The sequence below is a fragment of the Centroberyx affinis genome, unplaced genomic scaffold (genome assembly GCF_046629955.1).
Source record: "Centroberyx affinis isolate AG114_WGS23_722 - 3 ecotype Tasmania unplaced genomic scaffold, CSIRO-AGI_Caff_v1 ptg003124l_1, whole genome shotgun sequence".
Taxonomy (NCBI): domain Eukaryota; kingdom Metazoa; phylum Chordata; class Actinopteri; order Beryciformes; family Berycidae; genus Centroberyx; species Centroberyx affinis.
The window spans coordinates 27,178-48,101 of record NW_027281186.1 but is presented as its reverse complement, the minus strand read 5'-3'; the positions used below and the strand labels follow the sequence as shown (position 1 = coordinate 48,101).

The 20,924-nt window shown below is 42.5% G+C and overlaps 1 protein-coding gene across 1 annotated transcript in view; it reads right to left on the bottom strand.

Moving 5' to 3' along the window:
• Positions 1-5,474: 5,474 nt before the first annotated feature.
• Positions 5,475-20,924, bottom strand: part of LOC139659493 (chromodomain-helicase-DNA-binding protein 6-like) — a gene marked incomplete at its 5' end in the record, with an annotated part of 42,489 nt that continues 27,039 nt past the window's right edge. Inside the window, 7 exons of the mRNA XM_071537786.1 lie at positions 5,475-12,747; positions 13,019-13,123; positions 13,517-13,657; positions 14,778-15,017; positions 17,003-17,635; positions 18,867-19,130; positions 20,321-20,472. Coding sequence (XP_071393887.1) covers positions 11,491-12,747; positions 13,019-13,123; positions 13,517-13,657; positions 14,778-15,017; positions 17,003-17,635; positions 18,867-19,130; positions 20,321-20,472 — 2,792 coding nt within the window. The remainder of the gene's footprint in view (positions 12,748-13,018; positions 13,124-13,516; positions 13,658-14,777; positions 15,018-17,002; positions 17,636-18,866; positions 19,131-20,320; positions 20,473-20,924) is intronic.

Sequence of the window (20,924 nt, the reverse complement as noted above, 5' to 3'; positions counted from 1 at the left end):
GACAGCTGCAAACTTGTAATCCAACATTTACTCATATTTATTTATTTTACTTGAGTCCATTTTCCAGTACAACCACAACTCTGTGATTACAGCCTCTCGAATCGGTCACTGCAACTTCACAAATGTGCTTATGGCACACCAAGCCAGGGTAAGTTTCTTCCAAAAGCTTTGTTTTGGTAGGTTAGTACTGTGATTACGCACGCCACCAAAACCTCACATTCCTTATAACGTGTAGTAACGTTAGCAAAATGAGAGTGAATGCGCACTTTGACTAACGTTAACTATGTTAGTTAACTAATCACAGTACTAACCTACCAAAACAAAGCTTTTGGAAGAAACTTACCCTGGCTTGGTGTGCCATAAGGTTAGCGGATCTAACTGCAGACATGGAGGACGTCCTGAGGACAGCACATGAGAGCGCTTCGTCTTCCGATTTCTGATTGGTACACCCCCCCCCCCCACACACACACACACACCCCCCCTCACAGCTACAAGTGAGTGAAGTTGCAGTGACCGATTTGAGAGGCTGTAATCACAGAGTTGTGGTTGTACTGGAAAACGGACTCAAGTAAAATAAATAAATATGAGTAAATGTTGGATTACAAGTTTGCAGCTGTCATTGTATTCATGTAAATATCAATCTACACATTTGTGAATATTTTTTCTGTGACTTCACATTCATTTTTGTTCTTCAAGTTCTCACATCAAGTCTACAAGCTCTCGCATTAAGTCTACAAGCTCTCGCATTTTGCAACATATTTACCTTCATGCTGAACCTTTTCCAAACGGTTCCTCCTGGTGGAGCCATAGAGCAGCAAGCGTGCAGTGAAGAGTCAGACCTCCAGAATGGATGCATGTCTCAAGTTTTGAAATAACGTTCTCTGAACATTACATTACAGTGCTCGTTTCCATGGCAACATTATCAAAATCCTTTGGCAGACATCAAGTTGTAGGAGCTTACCATTGTACAGAAAGTTGCTGTTCTATCTGTTCCAATTCTATGATCTTACACCAATAGTTGGAGCATTGCTTCATATATGAAGAATTCATTTCCAAGATGCTATATATCCACTTTGAAAAGAAAAATATACAGAACTTCTCTAAAATACAGGGGACCCTGCAGTCTGTAAAGTTCTCATTCTGTCAAACGACTTGCTTAAAAAGTACCATACTTTGTTTTAATTGTGTACAATAAATCTCATAAAAGTAGGTGTCACTTTTTTCTTTCAAAATGGATATCTATTTTTGAAATGAAACTCTATATACTTTATATATAGACAAATTCTTGAAGTGAAGTGTTCCCCATTGTGTCTCACAGGATTTCATGTTGTATTTGTCAAAAAAAGAAGGAATTCCCACACAGTCAACCTTGCTGCCAGGGAGCTTCACTTATGAAACATTTAAATTACATTTTAGGAACCTAGTCGACATGCTTCTCCTGAGCAACGTACTGTAGGCCAGCAGGTACAGCAGGGTTTGTCAGCGACACATGGCTGTTGAAGGACACATTGACTGTTACAGGGATCTTATCTACCCACTAGTACAGCTTGCCACCCTGCAGCATGTAGCATAATGTTCACAAGTAAGTGAGATCCTAATAAAATAAGATCCAACAGGTCGATTCAAGACTCCAACATGAAGCAGAGTGAGCCAGATAACCCTGAAGGCTCTTGGTACTCAGAAGGAGTGTGTATAAGAGTCAGGCTCTGTGTATGCATTTGTTTTAATGCTTTTTGCCATGCTCAGTGCTTAGGGGAATTACAGTATGTACTTTTTAAGAGCCCTGCAGTGTGCGTATACCAGGCAGTACAGTAAAAGTCAAACAAGCATCAACCAGCTGGAGGCTGAAGATCCTCATACCAGGAAGTAGCTTGCTGATTTTCTAACTGTAGTGGATCCACAGCACTTTGGTGTTAACAGGTGAAGTCTTTTCAAAAGCACATTTTATTTGCTGTAATGACCGGCTGCCTGTACATTATCCCACTTATTAAACAGCTACTTCCCAAAGACATTAATTGTTTGACATGAAATATTGATTTGAAATTATTTATGCCAAGCTAAAGTAATTTACAAGCTTCCGCCAAAAAGATCAAAGTTCAACAGGACTGTCATGGCTACACTGTAGCAGAACTGTAACCACAGAAACATCGTTCATCCTTTAACCAGCAATCAAAAGCTTTGTGTTCTCCAAATAAAAAGTGATGTTAGAAAAATGGTCCATGTTTCTAACCTCGGTTAGCAGGTGCCAGGTAATTTGATTACAATTCAACAGCATGAACTGGACTTTTTGACTGCGGAGTGATATAATTGCAGCAGATGTGGAACAGTTATTCAGAAATAACTGACCTCAGAATACACTCACTGACCTATCAGAACTGAGTATTCAACAAAGCCGTACAGTAACCTTGTGTAATACTCAGGCAGGAGCAATTAACACCTGTAAAAGCAAAACTTTGGCTGTGGATGGTAAGTTTATCCTGTCCACCAGCCACTGCAGCAGGTAACCAACCAACCAACCAAGCTCTTTTCTATTCTGTAAAGCACCATGGCCTCTAAAACAGTGACAGCAGCCACTGTTTATGAAAAGGAGCACAAGTCAAATGTACTGGGAGCAGATTCAGTGTGTGGGAGTTCTTCCCTTTTTCAGAATGGACTTGAGAAAAAGTCTCTTGGATGTTCATATGCTATTTTCTGTCTGTCATATAATATATTTATCACTATTTCTATGACGAAATGGGATACTGTTCCCCAACATGAATGTATATGTTAATAAATGTATATTTTGATACTGCACCCATATTACAGAGTGTGTTTTCACATTTTTGCAGACTGCAGGCCAATAACCATTTACAAGAAATATGTGAAGTATGGAAGTATGAGTTCTGCCACAGAAAATGTCTGATTTCCTAACTTCTCATATCCCACAGTATCCCACAGTCACATTATATACAAGAATGGGGATTTGAAAGTAGTACTACTACTATACTGCTGCTACTACTATCACTGCTCCAACTACTGTTAATACTATTGCTACTATTGCTGTATTTTTACTGCTGGTAGGTTACTAATTAGGGGTCCAAGCACATAGTGCTAGAACCCTATTGTTTTTCCTGGAATTCTTTCTTTCTTTCTTTCTTTCTTTCTTTCTCTCTCTCTCTCTCTCTCCCCCCTAAAAGCGTCTGCAGGTCAGAAACCGCAAGTCTTACAGCAACCATATTTGGCAGGTGGGCTCCTACAGCCCCCCACTACTCAGGCAAGGCAGCCCATGCACATTGGCCAGATGGTGGCGCTATAACAAGCAACTTTGCGTTTTGGCCAATAACTTCTGAACTGTGTGTCGTAGACAAAAAAATTGTATCCATAGATTCTTTGGAATGTGCCGAGTCCAACCCATATATCACTTTCAATGTCCACCATATTGCATATTGCAACAATTTTTTTTTCACATCTCCTCCTAGGCCGTTCATCCAATTCACATGAAACTTGGTGTGGAGAATCTTGGGACCGTCCTCTTTCAAAGTTGTATAAAGGTTATTGATAGGACAAATGGTTTAGCTTTTATTGACCAATAAACTTTTAGTGAAACACACCATAACACTAAATTGGTCATAACTCGTCCATCATTCATCATTCATTCATCAAATCAAGCCAAAATTTTAAACACGTTGAGCAGTGTTGAACACGGCCTCAAAAGCATTTTGAGCTGTACCACTAGTGGGCGCTACAAATGCAAAAAGTTAATATCTCATAATTGACTGCATAGAGTTTTATGACATTTTGTACCCATGTTCTAGGATGATGTCCGAGTCGATCAGTCAAATTTGGTCATTATTGATTAAAGTGGGCGTGGCTTATAGCATAATAACCAAATCTTCATAGGTATTAAAGGCACAACTTCAAAAATTCATAAAAAAATCAGCCGTATGTCCTAGAGAGCTGAAATTTTCAGGACATGTCGGCTGAAGTGAAATAAATCTTTTGTACACTGGTACCAACCCCCGATTCTGATGTTGCCCCCCTGTTTATAGCAAAAACTGACTGTGATCCCACAGTGTTGTCCTCCTAAACCGTACGTTACAGGAAAAAAACAACATGATTTTTGAAATCGCCATACCTTAATTAGTAAACAGCCCAAAAATTATAATGATATCTTGAAAACTGAGCACACAGTAGATGGAAATGTGCAGCTGCAAATAGTTTGATAAATTGACAATGTGATATGTTCAAGATTTCATCAATCTTCATCAAACTAAATACAAATGATGTCTGGACTGTCAAGATGATGTCTGTAAAGCCATGTGTAAATTGATTACTGTGGGGCACTAATACAGTTATAATATTCTTTCTGAGGCTTTCAATATGGCACTATCATCTATGACCAATCACTTGTCTCTTTGTTTTGTTTCCCCACTGTGACACACAGCAAAGTGGAAGCTGGCAGAGTGGTAAAGCTCAGGTCTTTGAACCACATTGTTGTGAGTTCAAGTCACAGATGAACTGTGACCATTTTGAAGTTTCATGAAAAGTAAATCATCACTAAATTACAGAGTGTAGAAAACTCAAAGCAGGTGTTTGACATCATCGTCAATGGCAAAATACCTGATTGGCATCACTGATTAGGGTGTGGCCAGACCTTTCAACCCACAGAGATCTGGCCCATGTGACTTAGTATTGTTTTATTCGTTAATGGAGAGTACTACAATGTTTTATAAAGTGATTAGCACTGTCAATCTGTCAGTCACAGGCTGTAGTATCACAATACCTCTCCATTTTTTTCCTCCTCAGCAATCCTGCAACAGCTGTTTGGCTCAGTAGGTAAAGCATCAGCCTTTTGTGTGGAAGGTTGTGGGTTCAAATCCTAATCTTGTCCTTTCGGTGCTTGCAGCTATATTGCTACTCTTGCTACTAATAATAATAATATGATACTTTTTAACAAAGGTTTAACATGCTGTAAAATAAAAGTAGCCTACCCTGTAACAAAACAAGCATATAAAATGAAGCCTTTATGAAAACGTAGTGTTCCTACTGCAATTTGAAGACGTGGAAATTATTAAGTACATACTTCACTAGACTTCCAGACCTGTGTAGGAACCTCACCATTTATTACCCCATTACATACCTGCGGTCCCCCGGCTTTTTTGACATCTGACAAAGGCCTGAGCAAGTGTTTTGGCATAGGAGACTTTTCATCACATCCTCTCATTCATTCATTCATCTCTACCAGCTTAATCCTTTTCAGGGTCATGTGGGGGCAGGCTGTCCTATCCCAGCATGCATTGGGCAGAGGGCGGTGAGACACCATGGACAGGTCACCAGTCCATCACTGGGTCATCACATCCTGTGTATCTGAAATTCGGACACAAAAGTAAGAAGTGAACGCACCAATCACAGACCCAGGATTAATAACATGAAATACCAGTTAATGAAATACCAAGCATGGACGAAAGAAAGTTGAAAGTCATCTTTTATTGCACAATAAAAGATCACACATACCATGTTCTGAATCATGAGATTGGTCCACATGGGAATACAGAGAGCTATAGTTACAAATAAGAAAACAAAAATAAAAAGAAAGATAAAAACCCCACCACAAAACTGTTATTAACGACCATGTTGGGTTTCTGACTTGAGGATCAGCCAGTTATTGTCATTGTTCCACTTTGAGGAAGTATGACATCTTTGTGAATTATGATCCCATGTAACATACAGTGCACTTGGTTCAATGTTACTAGTAAAAAGGGCTTTGTACAGTATATCCAACATCATTCAACTGGCCATGATTGATTCTATTGAGCTGGGAGGTTTCACAGACATGATTTAAAGAGATAGGCCTATCTTGACACAATGAGATTGTTTTTTGTTTTTTTGACAGTTTCTTCTTCAGTGGTTGCGGTAGTGTGGGGGATGAAGTTTCTACTTTTGTCTTTCACTTAAGTTTCCCACATGCCGTCAACTTCAATCCAACTCTACCGTTTCATTTAATGTCATTAATGTTCTGTATTTGAGCTCTTTATTCACTGTGAATGTTTTTGCATTTTATGGTCTTGCTACATTTTCCCAACAGAGACAATCAAGTCTGGAACCTGCACATCGCTGTTTGCATCCTCCTTGAAACCAATGGGTGCAATAAGCTGCTAGCTAGCTCCATAGGCAGTCACAGGAGTACCGATGCAGAAAGGTACAAGTGCTTGGTGAAGAAAAACAAGACTGAAATAGAAATGTCACAGTGTCTTCATTAAGTCCTTGGATAATAATTCTTGCTTTTTTTTTCCCAGGCTGCCTTTGTCATAATCTTTCATTTCACATTAGCGGTGGCTAAAATTTGCGTGTGCTTGTGTGACGACTATGAGAAAGCCAAAACATGCACTCCAGTTTCGGCTGGTTCTTACACTACACTCAGGCCAAATGACAACCTGAATATTGCATGAAAAATTACAAAAAATACCAGCAGCTGTAATTCTTAATTTCTTACATTATTCTGCTGACGAACGCCTCAATGCCTGTGAAACCAGCCTATTATGTCATGAACTTAGATCCAGAGTACTGACATGGCGAAGGTTTGCGCATTTACTTTTTGGGACAAATATATTTTATTATGGAACATATGATATTTGAAGCATTTCAGTGACACTTCTGGTATTCCGTGAGACACTGGGTCCAGCTGGCAAAAGCAGGAACAGTAACTTGTTGAGCAAAAACTATTGGGGTGAGTTTAGATCATGTCCATGATGGAGGTCATCTGCTTTCTGAGGTCTGGTCTAAATGTTAAAAAACTGGAATATCATATGCCCTTGCTTCCTGCCCTCTTTCCTTCTGCTGGAGGACAGGTTTTAGATTTTAAGAGGCCCATCTTATCACTAACCAAAACACTGAAAATAAATACTTTTGCCGACACGGGGGGTTGAACCTGGGGCCTCCGAGTGAAGGGGACACCCTGCTGCCCCTTATGTAAGCAAGGAGAGCTGTGATACTGATGCAACCTGAAGGTGCATTCATTTTCTCAGTAGCCATTAGATTTACATCCATTAGATGTAATAAAGGGACAAATAAGCCCTAGCATAATGCTAATTTCTCACGCCGTAATCATTTTTAGAGAAATCAGAACTTTTTGGAACTTCTGAAAGAAACGCAAAATACAGGCCTCTGAAAAACCAGAAACTGTCCTCTGACTTAGTGAGAGTCACTAATCAGGCAACTATGGAAGTCTTAATTGTTTAAGCCAATACACTGTCTTTCGTATAGCATTATAGTTGATGTTGCAACTGCAACTACAACTCTGAGTGACCCAGAAATATAAAGAAAAAAGGGAAAGAAGGACGTCTTTTCTTAAGTCATATAAGCTCCAAATTATGTACCGTCTGCCTACTGTTTTATCTGGCATGTCCAAGCAGTACGTTTCCAGAGCACACACAGCAGGGCAATCCACATCCTGTTTCTACTCATCAAGCCATCTCCTCCAAACGTGCAGAGAAGAACACGAGTGTACGATTTATAGATGGAGCACCTGTTAGCTACATCCTGGGATGGGGTACTGTACATTATTACAGCCCAATGAACGCAATGAAAGTGACGCAGGTTTGAGCCTATCGATTTTGAATGTTTATCTATGGCACGTGTAGCGCAGTTTAGAAACCAAAGATGAGGTACGCTTGGGACATTGTTTGCAGTATTCAGCTGTTTGGAAAACATCTAAAAAGCAGATTAGTAGGGATGAGGATCATCAAGAAAAGCAATTAGTTTAACTCCATGTGAACCAAACTGCTGTTGTCTTTCAGGAGACCATCCAAAGTAACAAGTCAGCCATTAAACAGTCATGAAACAACGTTGCTAAGACGAGAACTGTACAATAAATACATTATTTAGTTGAAATTGAGGTGACCGTTCTTAAGAACATTTACTAAAAGGACTTCAATGGAACATAAAGCACACTGTAAAAACAACAAAAAACAACAAAAAAAGGCATGGTGTGACATGAAAAGACAATACAGAACCATCGTTGTGATTGACCTTGAACTGTAGTTACATACTGCACCTATGAGTTTGTTTCAAGTTTTTACACAAGAACAAGCCAGTAACAGGAAATAATGTGCGTGAGCAGGCTGTGAACTCAGGGGAGTTGGGGTGTTTTTTTTTGTTTTTTTTAAACTTACGTATAACTTAGCTGTAGTACAATAACAACCCTTCTGATTCATTGTTGCCTTTTTTCAGTAATCTGAAGAAACACACATGAACTCAACAATCAAATACTCAAGTTGTATACATACTTTGTGTGCATTGTCATCCTAAATGTGCTAGTTACCAAACTGAAGGCCTCATAGAGTAAGAGAATGATTGGAGACTGAATGGCCAGCCTTACTGAACAGCGTGGCGTCATCGGCAAATAGTGAAATCCAACAACCAGGCATGGTTCCATTTCCAAACAAGTCATTTCCCTGTGGATAACCTCACTACGTCAGCATGATGTTGTCAACGCAGTGCGCAAGTGAAGCGCACAAGAAGAGAATATATTGAACAAAACTAATTTTAGAGGCACTGGTAAGAAAACAGTCGTTTCTTGTTAACTCTCCATTTGTGCTTCGAGGGCTGACGGATTGACTACTGGGAATAAATGACATGATTTTGACAGTGGTACCATCACATTACTGTTAAGTTTTGAAGATAATGCACATCACCAAGGCCGTGTATGCATACAACCGTAGGGTAACTGAGGACAAACTGAACACAAATATCTTGATATATAATTTCCAATATGGAGATGTAACAGAACGTCTATATAAAAAGCACTAGCTAAATAAGGCATTTTACTTTGAATAATACATAATGAAACTAAAGAAGAAAGAATGTCATATTTGGTGAAAATTTGGCAAAGCAAAAGAAAAAAAAAATATACAATAAATTATATGTAGCCACAAAGTTGTGACAAGGCAACAATTATGTCTTTTCAACAAGAAAAGGTGAGCTTGAAGGACAAGACAGAGAAATAGAAATACAGCTCCACTACAAAACGTGTGCGCATGCATGCACACATACACACACTCTCTCTCTCTCTCGCTCACACACACACACACACAAAGGAAAGAAAAGACAGTACAGGGACAGGTAAACATTCACCAAAAGACACTGTGCAAAAATAATGTTGTTTTCATATCAGAAAACAAACCAAAAATAAAAGTGAAGTCCAATGTCATAAGCAAAAAGAAAAACATTTGACATATACCCCCCAAATACAGACCCTGTTGTGAAAGACTGAATAAAACCAGCGATTTGCATCCATTTAATGTACAGTACAGTCTGTTCAATACAGGAAACACTGGGACTAATTTTAACGCAAAAATCCCCCTCGCATATGTCAAGTAATTTTTCAGTGAAGAAACCAAAAAAAAGGAGAAAGAAATACATGATACACTTGTAAACAAGAAAAAAAAAAACAAAAAAAAAAAACAACAGCAATATACAGCGATAGATTTACATATTTAGAAACTCTTAGTATGGCCTGCTAGTCTACAGGATATTAAAACGAATCTGAGAAACAGAAAGGAGACGAAGAGCAACGACGAGGCACTCGGCCTGACTGATTCACACTGCTTAGCATCCCTCTTCCTTCCCGTTTCATCTGTTCTTCACTCCTAAAAAGACAGACTCTTCCCTTTCACTGGACAGATTGTTGAGAATGGACAGATATAACTTTCTGAACACAGAAACTAACCCCGAAAAAGGAAAAGCGAGGAGAGGACAGTGTCGTCACAAAAGCCAGAACTCTCTGGCTCTGACGTGATGCTACAGGTCCCAACTGCGACCAGTTTGCGGCAGCCATTTTGCACGATAAGCCATTGTTTAGATTAGCCATCCATTAATTCAATTTGGGACTCAAAATGGTGTCCCGGACAAAAACGTCTTTTACCTGCACCATTTTGGTATCTGTCAAAGTGACTTTGTGTCCGAGAATAATAATTAAAAAGAAAATCCTGATGATCTAAAAAAAAAAAAAAGAAATGAATCTCCTGATTGTTCTCTGCTTTTATCAATAAAAGCAAACGAAAAAGAGGAGTTTTTCTTGTTTTGAGTAGCTATTATACTCAAACTTTCTTCTAGTGTGGAGGATGAATGAGTTTACATTTTAATTCTCTGAATTTCCTTTAAAAAGTACATGTAGCAGCAATGGCATAGCATTGATAATAATAAAGTGATAGAATAAAAATGAGCATGACAATAACTAAAGTGTGGCTGACTGGCAATGCTATCTTAAAATTAAGATATAACATTCATGCCGAGGATTTATTAATCTCAAATGTATTGTGACCTGTTTGACCTCGTAGTCAATATTATAAAGTCACAAATCTCTGGATTTTAGCGGGTAACAAAAAAAAAAATTACAAAGAGAACAAAAGATTATTTTTCTGAATTGAAAACATTATTAAGGGAAATAAACGTACTAGACTTTATGGGAGTTATATCTGAGTCATATGTGGCAAAATACACCGACATATCTTTTCAAAAGGGCTACACTTTTTAAAATGCATTTAGGCTGCTGTCTGTTTTCTTGGTAGAGTAGCTCTTGCATATTAGAATAATGAAGACCAGTGTTTCCCCCAGCATTGAAATAAATTGGCATCGGTTTAATTGAGAGTTTTAGTGTCGCGCGTTCTGAATGCTTGTTCAGAGAGCCTTCCATCCCACCAAGACAAACCTCTCAGTGAATCTAGTCCGCAGGTTAAAACATCGCACAAAGAGAATGCAAAAAGAATTGAGTGATGTGTGCAAGAAATCAAACAACACAGTACCCTGGTGAACGGGCTCATTTTTAACCGTGCCCTTGTACAATATGATACACAAGTGCTCCTCTGCTTGAGCTCCTCTGAATTCCTAACGCACAGAAATAGAGATTCAGAGTGGCTCTAGAGAACCAAAGTGTATCGCCTCTAACCCGGCTGTGCCACGACTCTCCAGTCATGCCCCTCGTCCATGTCAACACTCCAGACCAAAGCTTTGAATCTAAAACTTTTTAGGTAGACAGCTTCGCAACAGACCATCTCGGATTGCTTTGAGCTTTCATCAGTATAGCCATATCAATATTACTGCCAAAGCCGTTCCTTGGTTAGCACGTCTTGCTTGCAGTGTGTGGGTGTGTGTGTGTGTGCGAGTGTGTGTTCCCGTTGAGGAGTGTCCCTCCCGACTCAGTCTCGATGCAGAATGAAGGGGAAGAATACATAGATCATTTCTTACACCAGTCTTCGTATACAAGGAGGAAGAGGAGAGGGTGGGTGGGGTCTAGGTATATAAACATGACCAAGTCGGATATAATCATTATTATTAGTCATCATCATAATAAAAGTCTTTACATGGACATTGACTGACAGACACGGCACAAACTTTACACTCTTGCTCAGTCAAGAAAGAGAGCAACAAGGGAGAACGGAGGAGAGAGCAGGAGGAGGAGGCCGTCTCTCGTGTGCTCCTCCTTTTCACAATCCTCGACTGTTTTCTCCTCCTCTATCCTTCCTCCCCTTCCATCTGTCTCTCCTCCTCAGTCGCTCGCTTCTCCTCCTCCGTCACCTCGGCTCCTGTGTCCTCCGCTCTTTCCTCTGAGGTCGCTCCCTCAGGATGGTTATGGGAGTCCGGTTCCTGGGGCTCCGTAGGCCCGGCGTCTCCGTCTCCCTGCCCAGTCTGGGCCTCCTCAGCGGGGCCGGGGGCCGGGGGCGGAGCCGGGTCCGGAGCCGAGGTGGAGGGGACGGAGGAGGAGGAGGAGGAGGAAGCAGGCTGGGAGGCAACACTAGCCTTAGCTACACCGTCTCTCTCCTCTACCTCTCCCACCACCTCCCTCTCCTTCTCCCTCTCCTCCTCTCTCTCCCCTTCCTCCCTCCCTCTCTTCCTCCTCCTCTTGGGGCTGCCCGGGGAGCTCTCCCCGGCGCCAGGAGGCATGGCGGGCAGCGCCATGATGCCGCCGTGCGGCAGGAACATGTGGGGGTAGAGCAGGCCGTGGGACATGCCCGGGATCAGGAAGGGGTTGAAGGTAAGATGGCTGCCGCCGCCGGCTCCGATGTGGGTGGTGGCAAGATGGGCCCCGCTGGTGGAGGTGATGATGGCCGCTGACTCCGCCCCTCCTGGCCTTTTACTCCCCTCCGCCCCTCCCTTCTCGTCCCGCCTCCTCTCCTTCTCGCCTCCAGCGGCGCCCGAGGAGGAGGAGGCGCTCTCTCTCTCAGCGGGAGTCGTTGACGAGGGGCTGGCCGCTCCAGATGCAGACGGTGCGGTCGTCGTGGTGACCAACGCAGCACCCAGTGAAGAAGAGGAGGAGGAGCTGGGATGTGGAGGGGGCGTGTGCGACATCATCGCGCCTACGCTGAACATGGCGTGTTGTGAGATCGCTGCCCCGTGGGGGTGCGGGATGCCGTGGAGCATCATGGGTAACATACTCAACCCGTTCTTGGCGTCTTCTGCCGACCCTCCGGCTCCTCCCGCCGGGACAGCTGCAGCGAAACCGTGCGGAAATCCGGCCGCCATGATCCCAGAGATGGGAATACCGGGAATGCCGCCGCGGAGGTTCTGCATGGCCACCATGGAGTCCATGCTGCCAATCAAGCCACCGTTCATGAAGAGCGGCGGGCCGAGGCCGGACGGGGACGAATCAGAGACGGAGAGGAGGGGCTTAGGCATCTCACTGCGAGGCCGACGCCCACGACGCCTGGAGCCCGGGTCTCTGTTCACTGGCTCCGTCAGGATCCGAGAGAACTTTCCCTCAGGGAGGAAACCCTGCAGGAGGAGAGGAGAGGACGAGGTTAAGGGACAGAGTTACAAATTAGTCAAAAACAAAACTGATATACAATGTATCTACAAAATATGATTTTGGGGATTTGCGAGATGAAATGGAATGACTGTTTTTAATTTTGTGACGTCTAGATTTTGTAGAATCTAGACTTCTTCCAATGATTCATCAAGTGAAAGGAAAATAAAAAATATAATTTGGTGTCAAAGTTGTGAGCGATAAAGATTGAGAACCACTGCTGTAGTGTGTTTTACTCACAGAGTGTTTGACCACATCAGCCCAGTCTGGAGCTACATAGTATTCTGAGTTGGCATCCAGCCACCGGGACAGCTCCTTTATGGCCGGAGCCATAGCGCCACCAAGCTGCACCACAGGAAAACACAGTACAATGATATTAGAACAACAATATCCAACAATATTCAGGGTTTTCCCTGCCTGTTTAACTTTGAGGCAGCCAGCGTTATTGATGGGTGGAGCCATAGCGCCACCAAGCTGCAACAAAGGGAAAGACAGCAAGTCACTGATATTTTTAACTTCCCACTGCTGTGATATCGTCAACAATCTAAAAACATTCAAACTGGCCTTGCAAGCAAAGAAATTACATTATACTATGTGGAATAACTGATGTGTGCATGCTTCTTGTATTTGTGTGTTTTGGTGTGTGTACGGCTGTGTTTGTGGATTCTTTAATGACTGTGTGTGTGTGTGTGTGTGTGTGTGTGTATGTGTGTGTGTGTGTGTGTGTGTGTTTTATACCCTGCGCCCGGTGCCTCTGTGCACCACAGGAACCCTCTCCTCCCCTGTCAGAGAGTTGACATCCAGCTTGGTGGGGTCCTTACAGCGATGCCTCCTCTGCTTGGGACGCTCCACAAAGCCGTGCAACAGACCGGCTCCGGACTAGAGAGAGTGAGAGAGAGAGAGAGAGAGAGAGAGAGAGAGAGAGAGAGGAGGGCGAGGACGATGGAGAGTTGGAGAAAGAGAGAGATTCAGGGAGATGTTACTGTGTGTTCAGAGCGAGAACCTAGAGCTGAGCGACCTGGGACAATCAGCTGATGTCTGGATGCTGAACAAGCTTGTTGGTTGAGAAAAGTTGGTCCCAGCTGAACAGTGAGATGCATTTTCATTCATTGTTTCCTCATGTGGGCGTTGTGAAGCCCTCTGAGACAGTAACTGTGATTAAGGGCTACACAAATAAACTTGACATACATAGAAGCACTGCTCATGCAACAGTGTAACTGATTGCAAAATGAGTGTGATATCTTTTCATGATAAAAAAGGGTTAGCTATGAACATCTGGCAGCTAAAGACACTGGATGGCAGCAGTCCATGTAAACTAATGTAATAGATGAAGAACCAGAGGAAGAAGTGCTTTCTCCTGCCGTCTGGTATCAGTGCAATTTATTTACACAAAGGAAATTAGTGGAGAGTAAAATTGTAGCTAAAATGTGAAGATGTAAAGTTTGAGTTAAAATTTGACAATAATACAACTTGTACTTTATATTATTAATTATATAGAACCTCCGATCTCTGAAACCCGAGTTCTCCCCGCCCTAACCCCTAAACCTCTTAGCTTTTCACCCTCATGATGAAAGCCCTTTAAACTGACCCTCAACCCAGACCACTTCCCTCCTTATCCCAGTCCCTGCTCTACCTGATTCCCAACCCCCTCCGGCCAAAACCCCAAACCCCTTCCAGCTCCCAATCCACAAAAATACTACTTTTCCTGAAGCCATCTTGTTCCATTCATTCTCTTCTGTACTATCATCATGTTATGATTTCATTTTCAATGTTGGTTTTTGGCTGATACTGTCAATTGAAAATACTAATAAAATGTCTTAAGATAAAGATGCTCTAAAAAAAAAAAAAAAAAAAGAAATTATATACTGCTCAAAAAATAAATAATTCCAAGTTTCATAGCTCCCAGGCACAGAGGAGTGAAGTATCTTCTTGTTGCCCCGGCTGAATTGGGCGCTGCAGTGAAAACAAATTCACACCAAAACCAAACCAGCTGACTTACATGAGCGAAGGTGGGCAGGTCCATGCTATAGCCGGGGTTCTGTCTCAGCCACTCCATCAGGCCTTTGCTGGCCGCCTCTCTGTCGATGGCCACGATCTCGGGCTGGGGCGGCGTCTGGGCGGGGGTGGGCGTGGAGGAGGAGGAGGGCGTGGGAGGACCCGCGGGTCGCTCCGAGGGAGAGGGGGACGGCGAGGAGGTGGAGGAGGAGACGGACGAGTGGCTGATCACCTCCACCCGGCCCTGTGGGGGGGAGAGAGGGACACACAGCTGCTGTCAGACAGTCAGACAGGCTTCAGGCTTCAGGCTGCCAGCAGATGAAAAAACAGAAGCTGCAACTAGATCTGAGTCAAATTGGTTTTTGCTTGAATGCTACAAAAAATGCCTTTGACTTCTTTCTGTCACTTATTTTGTCCTCGTTACACTTCTCTCTTATATGACCATTCTAGATCCCATAGGAATAATAATAGCTTTATCTTGTAAGCACTTTTCAAATCAAGGTTGCAAATTACAATTTCCCATTTGACAGACACTGTTTGACAGAGAACTGTGCCATAAAGCTAAGTTGTAGTCCGACAGGGCATAGGTGCCACGAGGCAGTGCATAGAGGCAGATAAATAATTTTATTTTTATTTTTTTTAAGTTACACAGTTCATTAGGTGAGAAGGTGTTTGCTAAAGAGCTGGGTCTTTAGCCTTTTCTTAAAAACTGAGTGGGACTCTGAGGATCGAAAGTTTGGTAACTCGTTCCACCACTGAGGAACCACAGAAGAGAAGAGTCTTAGGGCCTTGCTGTGTTGGCAGCACCAGGCGCCGCTCCTTGGCAGGGCGTAGTGAGTGGGAGAGAAAGTACTTCACAGAACAACATAACAAGGAAAACAATAAAAAAAAAACAGATAGTATAACATAATAAAACAATGAAAGAGAAAGATAATAGTAATCAATCTAATCACAAAAACTAAGTAAAGAGAAAGTTTATAAAAGTATGTTGAATGAATATTGTCAGGACTGTCACTGTGTCTCTTGCACTCTACTGATGGTGATCTAGGAATAGAAACTTATTCTACTGTTCCATTACTGTAAGTTGTTCTTGTTAGGAACGTTGACTAAATTCCTAAAATGTAAATGGAAAAAAATATATATTTTAGGGCTGCACGATTATGGCAAATATGATATTCCTGATTACTTTGCTAAATATTGCGATCATGATTATTTATCTGGGTTTCAGGAGTTATTTTATTGTACTTTTGCACCTTAACATGTATTTACAAAGTCTTGTTTTCACTCTTACGGTCTTATTACAGTCCTTATTTCAAAATTCAAATAAGAAATAAAACCAAACAACAAATGTAACTGAAACAATAGATGCATAGCATGTAGTATGCCACTGCATTTTACTTCAAAAAGGCGCAGCTACAACCCTAAGGCAAACTTTGCACAGAATCTTTACTTGTTTGTTGTCATCTGGTTTTAAACCAAAGTATCTCCAAATGACAGATGATGATCCACTTTTACAAACCAAAACGTTTTCATGTTTAGACTTGGGAGGATTTTCCTCTCTCTGTTGGGCCAATTAATTCTTTTCCCATTTTAATTGTTGTTACTTTATTCCAAAGATGGTTTATGTAAAGATTCTCTCTTTCTTTCCCACGGGAGCTGTCTGCTTCTCCACCTTTCCTTTTGTTCACATGGGCACATGTTGCACATTCAAAGGTTGTGATTGGTCATGTGTAATGGAAGCGCTTCACAAACCACACTGGGACTTTCAGGGGAACTGAAAATACAGCAAACCCCAACTGCCCTTATGACGTAAACAACTCCCATCTGGAACTCCAAGTAGGTTAAAAGAAACACTGAAATTGATTTGCAGTGCTGCAGCCAAAATGATCTGCCTCCACTTTGCTAGCTAGGAATTGTTGCTATGCTGCAACAGAAACCTTGGTCACAGCTGTGCGTTAAAGTTTCAGTTAATGATGTGATATGGAGCAGTCTAATGTGCATGGTGAATACAGGGCCTCCATTTTCCATCCAACCCATCTTTCATTTATCTTTCATTTTTTCATCTACCTCACTTTGTCCATCAATCCTATTCTCTCTCCCTCCTCTACCCACCTGGGTCTCTTTGCTCTTTGAGAACGCTTTTTCACTTTTCCTCCTTCACTCTCTCTCTCGCTCCCTGTATCCATGTCTCTCTGCCTCCATCCCTCTCTCCATCCTCCCTCTACCCACCTGTGTCTCGGAGAGGTGCAGCCCTCTGCTCTTGGCGAACTCAGAGTAAAGCGCCTCCACATTTCTCCTCCTCCCTCTCCTCCTCCTCAGCGAATCGTCTCCTCGCAGGCTCCCGTTAACTATTTGTCCCGTCACCGGGTGGATGAGCCCGGCCTGCAGTATCCCCGCCATGTCGATCCCCACGGAGCCCGGTAGGGGCGCCGTGATGGGAGGCGGGGGGGGCAGTTTGTGGCCACTGCCACTGCCGGTGCCGTGGTGACCCTGGTGATGGCCGATTCCAGACGCTTCGCCTGTCCCGATGCCACCGGTGCCAGTTATCTCTACCGGCGCCTTGGTTAGGTCGATGGCCGTCTCTTGCCAGCCGTTAATCAACATCGCTCCGCTCCGGTGAGAGGGCGGAGCCACCACCGGCACCTTCTCCCCAGTGGAGCTGCCGGTGGAGGCGGTGTGGCACGGTGCCGCCGTTTTACCGGCTAAAACCTCAGCGGCGGCGGCTTCGTAGTCGTAAGGCCTCCGACCTCCGGCTCGTTTGAGCTCAGGGAGGAAGGGAGGAGCCACCAGCCTCTCCTGTAAGAGAGGCAAGGAGGTGAGGCGCCAAGCTCCGCGCCCGCATGCGCCGCCCCGCGGCTTGTACTGTCAGGGTGGACAGGGTGGGTGAGGGGCAGACAAAGAATGGGAGAGAGATGATGCTGTCGTTAAACATACATATGGACTGAGACACAACACAGTGGCGGCTATCAGCCAGACCTGGGTACATAGATGAGCCGAATACCTTCACAGATATTAATTTAATAAAACTGATTGATTTATGATCTGATTAGGAATTTATATTCTCTTGGAAGAGATGTTTCCTCTTTGGAAATTGTGCCAAGTGCCTGATGAGTTAAATCAAGGCTACCTGGAGTGTTTAACTCTGAAAGCAGGAGCTATGGAGTGGGATAAATGTCTTACAACCTATCTGCTCCCTGATCTAAGGTGTTTATATGGTTTGTAAATGATGCATTTAGGTAGAATATACTGTTCAGATCATTAGTTTGAATATAAATTGAGTATAAATAATAAACAAGTCCAGGATGTTTTATCCTTAACAACTGTTATCCTTCAAACGCATTCATGATGCTTTTTAAATTTGTTAAATAAATAAATCCTTTGAATTTGAATTATTATTTATTATTTTTCCTTACCCAAGTCTGATAGCAACATGTATAATATCAACAGCACACATTACAGAGACAGGAAAAGGAGCTGCACACAACGATGGTGTGAACTAGAGGTGCCCAGTACTACCTGACAATGTTGGATTTCAACAAAAATTTCACTATTCTGACTAAACAGTGATTTTTCTGATTCAGTAAAGTTTTCTTTCTTTACTTTTTGCATGTTTTAGTAAAAATCTGTGGAATAAAAAAAATGTTTACTACCATCAGTTGTTAGATTTAAAAAAAAAAACATGGCTTTGTGTATAATGAAATACATGATTTGTGTATAATAAAGAGCTGAATCAAATGTATTTGACCAAGTTTAAAGTACTTAAATGACTACGTAGCTTTTCTTTACGTAAAATCATATTTTGTGATAGAAAAGGATAGTAATATGTTTTAGGAGCATGAAACTTCAATGAACAACAAAGAAAACGAAGATGAATTTTAGATTTAAGTTGTAGATTTTGTACCAGGCTTCTAGCCCAACAGCAGCGGCCTGAAATCAGCAGTTAGATCCACAACAAGCCTGAATATTTAGTGCTATAAACTGGACACCACTTGTATGAACCATGGCATGAGACAATGGGGATAAATGCAGATGGAAGATACATTAATATGTACAACAAGGGGGATTCGTTCATTCATCAGTTCGATGTTCTCACCTTAGGTAGTCTTGTGAGAGGGGGAGGGATCTGGAACGCCAACCCAGGGTTTGGCTGCTGGACCCGGGCCTGACCCGGGACAGAGCCTGAGGCCGTGGTAGGGAGGAAGCCCGCTCGGTGGTGGTGGTGCTGGGCCAGGCTGTTGGCCAGGCAGGGGTTGGCAGCCAGGGAGCTGAGAGAATCGTACTGCTGACTAGATGAAGGCCATTTACCCTTCAGGATGGCGTGGCAGATGCTGTCCAGGCGGTTGATGATCACCCGGTCCTACAGGGGGGCAACGGAACAGCAAAATATTGAACACACTTAGGGGCATTTTTTTTTTATTTAACCTTTATTTAACCAGGTCGATCCCGTTGAGATACAATGACCTCTTTTTCAAGGGAAGCCTGGCCAAGACAGCAGCCTAAGAAACATTAAAATTGCAACAATTAAAAACAAACAACACCAACTCACACAACAAAATAAATAAAATACATGCTAGATATAAGCAACAGGATTAACAATTTACATTAAAACAACAACAAGTGCGATATGTAGCTGCTACAAAATCTCTCATACGGTTTTTAAAAGTTCCAAGAGTGATGAGTTCCTTTAGATTCAATGTGTTCTGCAGTGAGTTCCAGGCAGCAGGTGCAGAGTACTTAAAACAGTGCTTCCCAAATTCAAAACGAACCGTTGGCACGTTTAATAAGTACAAATCATTGGAACGTAAACAGTAATTGCTGTGGGTTTTAGAAATGTAATCACATAAATAGTGGGGGAGTAGACCTAGGATTGCTTTGTAAATAAAAGTGTGCCAGTGCGTAAGGCGGCGCGTCGCCAAAGAAGGCCACTCAACTCGAGCATATAAGGTGCAGTGGTGAGTGAGGGCTCTACAACCCGTGATGAACCTTAAGGCACCGTGATACACAGAATCCAGAGATCGCAGACAAAAAGAGGGCATGAAGAAGATAATGTGAATGGGTGTCGAAGACAGTACTGAAGTGTAGCAGCAGCAGTTCTTCTAACGTCCACTAGAGGCTCCAAAAAGACTCCAAACCGCCCAACTCCATGAAGTCAATGGACCACAACCCAACTTCTGCTAAAAATATAGTCAATACACTCACTATGTCCATCTTTTTTTAACAGTCTGTGGTGGGTATACAGTTATTTCAAATGTAAATCTGTTGAGCCTGACACCACAAGAGAAAGTCCCGAAAACGCAAGGGAAAGGAATAATGCAATGACAGGTAGTATTACAGATGAATAGAAAACACACCAGGTTACATATATATATTAGAGGAAGAGTAGGAGGCTATTCAAAACGGAAAAGAATAATGAGCAGGTAGGTTTTGGTTTTTTTTGCCAAAAAATAATAGAGCTAACCCTCTGCAGCTGCGGGCCGGACGACATGCAAAACAAATCCGGGCAAAACCTTGAGAGGTGTTTTTGTATAGAGAGGTGATTGACAGTACCTTCGGCCACTCGGAGAAAGAGTAAAGTGCTTTCTCCTGCAACAGCTGAGCGATGGTCGGCTCCCTGGAGTCATGGAGGCTGTCAGGAAGCTCGCACATGGAGAGAGGAGCTGCAAACCTGGGGCTGCCTGCGTACCCCTCTACCACGGACACTACGGAACAGGAGGACACAGTTTGAGTTCAACCATTTGTCTCGTTTTTTAAAAGCAATGCATTTTAATCACAATGAAATTCATCCAATCACAACGAAACTTCAACAATAACAGTGCAAAGACAAACAGACTTCATTCATGTGGATATATTGTTTATACCCAGCAAATGTAAGTGACAAGATGTTTCACCCTTTGAAACCCGTTTGCATAATCTTTTACCTAGGGCCGGGCGATATACTGTATAATATCTATATCGTGTTATGAGACTAGATATCGTCTGGGATTTTGGTTATCATAATATTGTTTAACAACTTGAATGTTACTTCTTCCAGGTCTTAAAGGCAGCGTTACAATAAAGTGCACTTATTAGCCTGTTCTGGTTGAGTATAATGAACAATGATTTGCTTTACCTGGTCATCATATCCGCATTACTTATCACTGATTACACATTA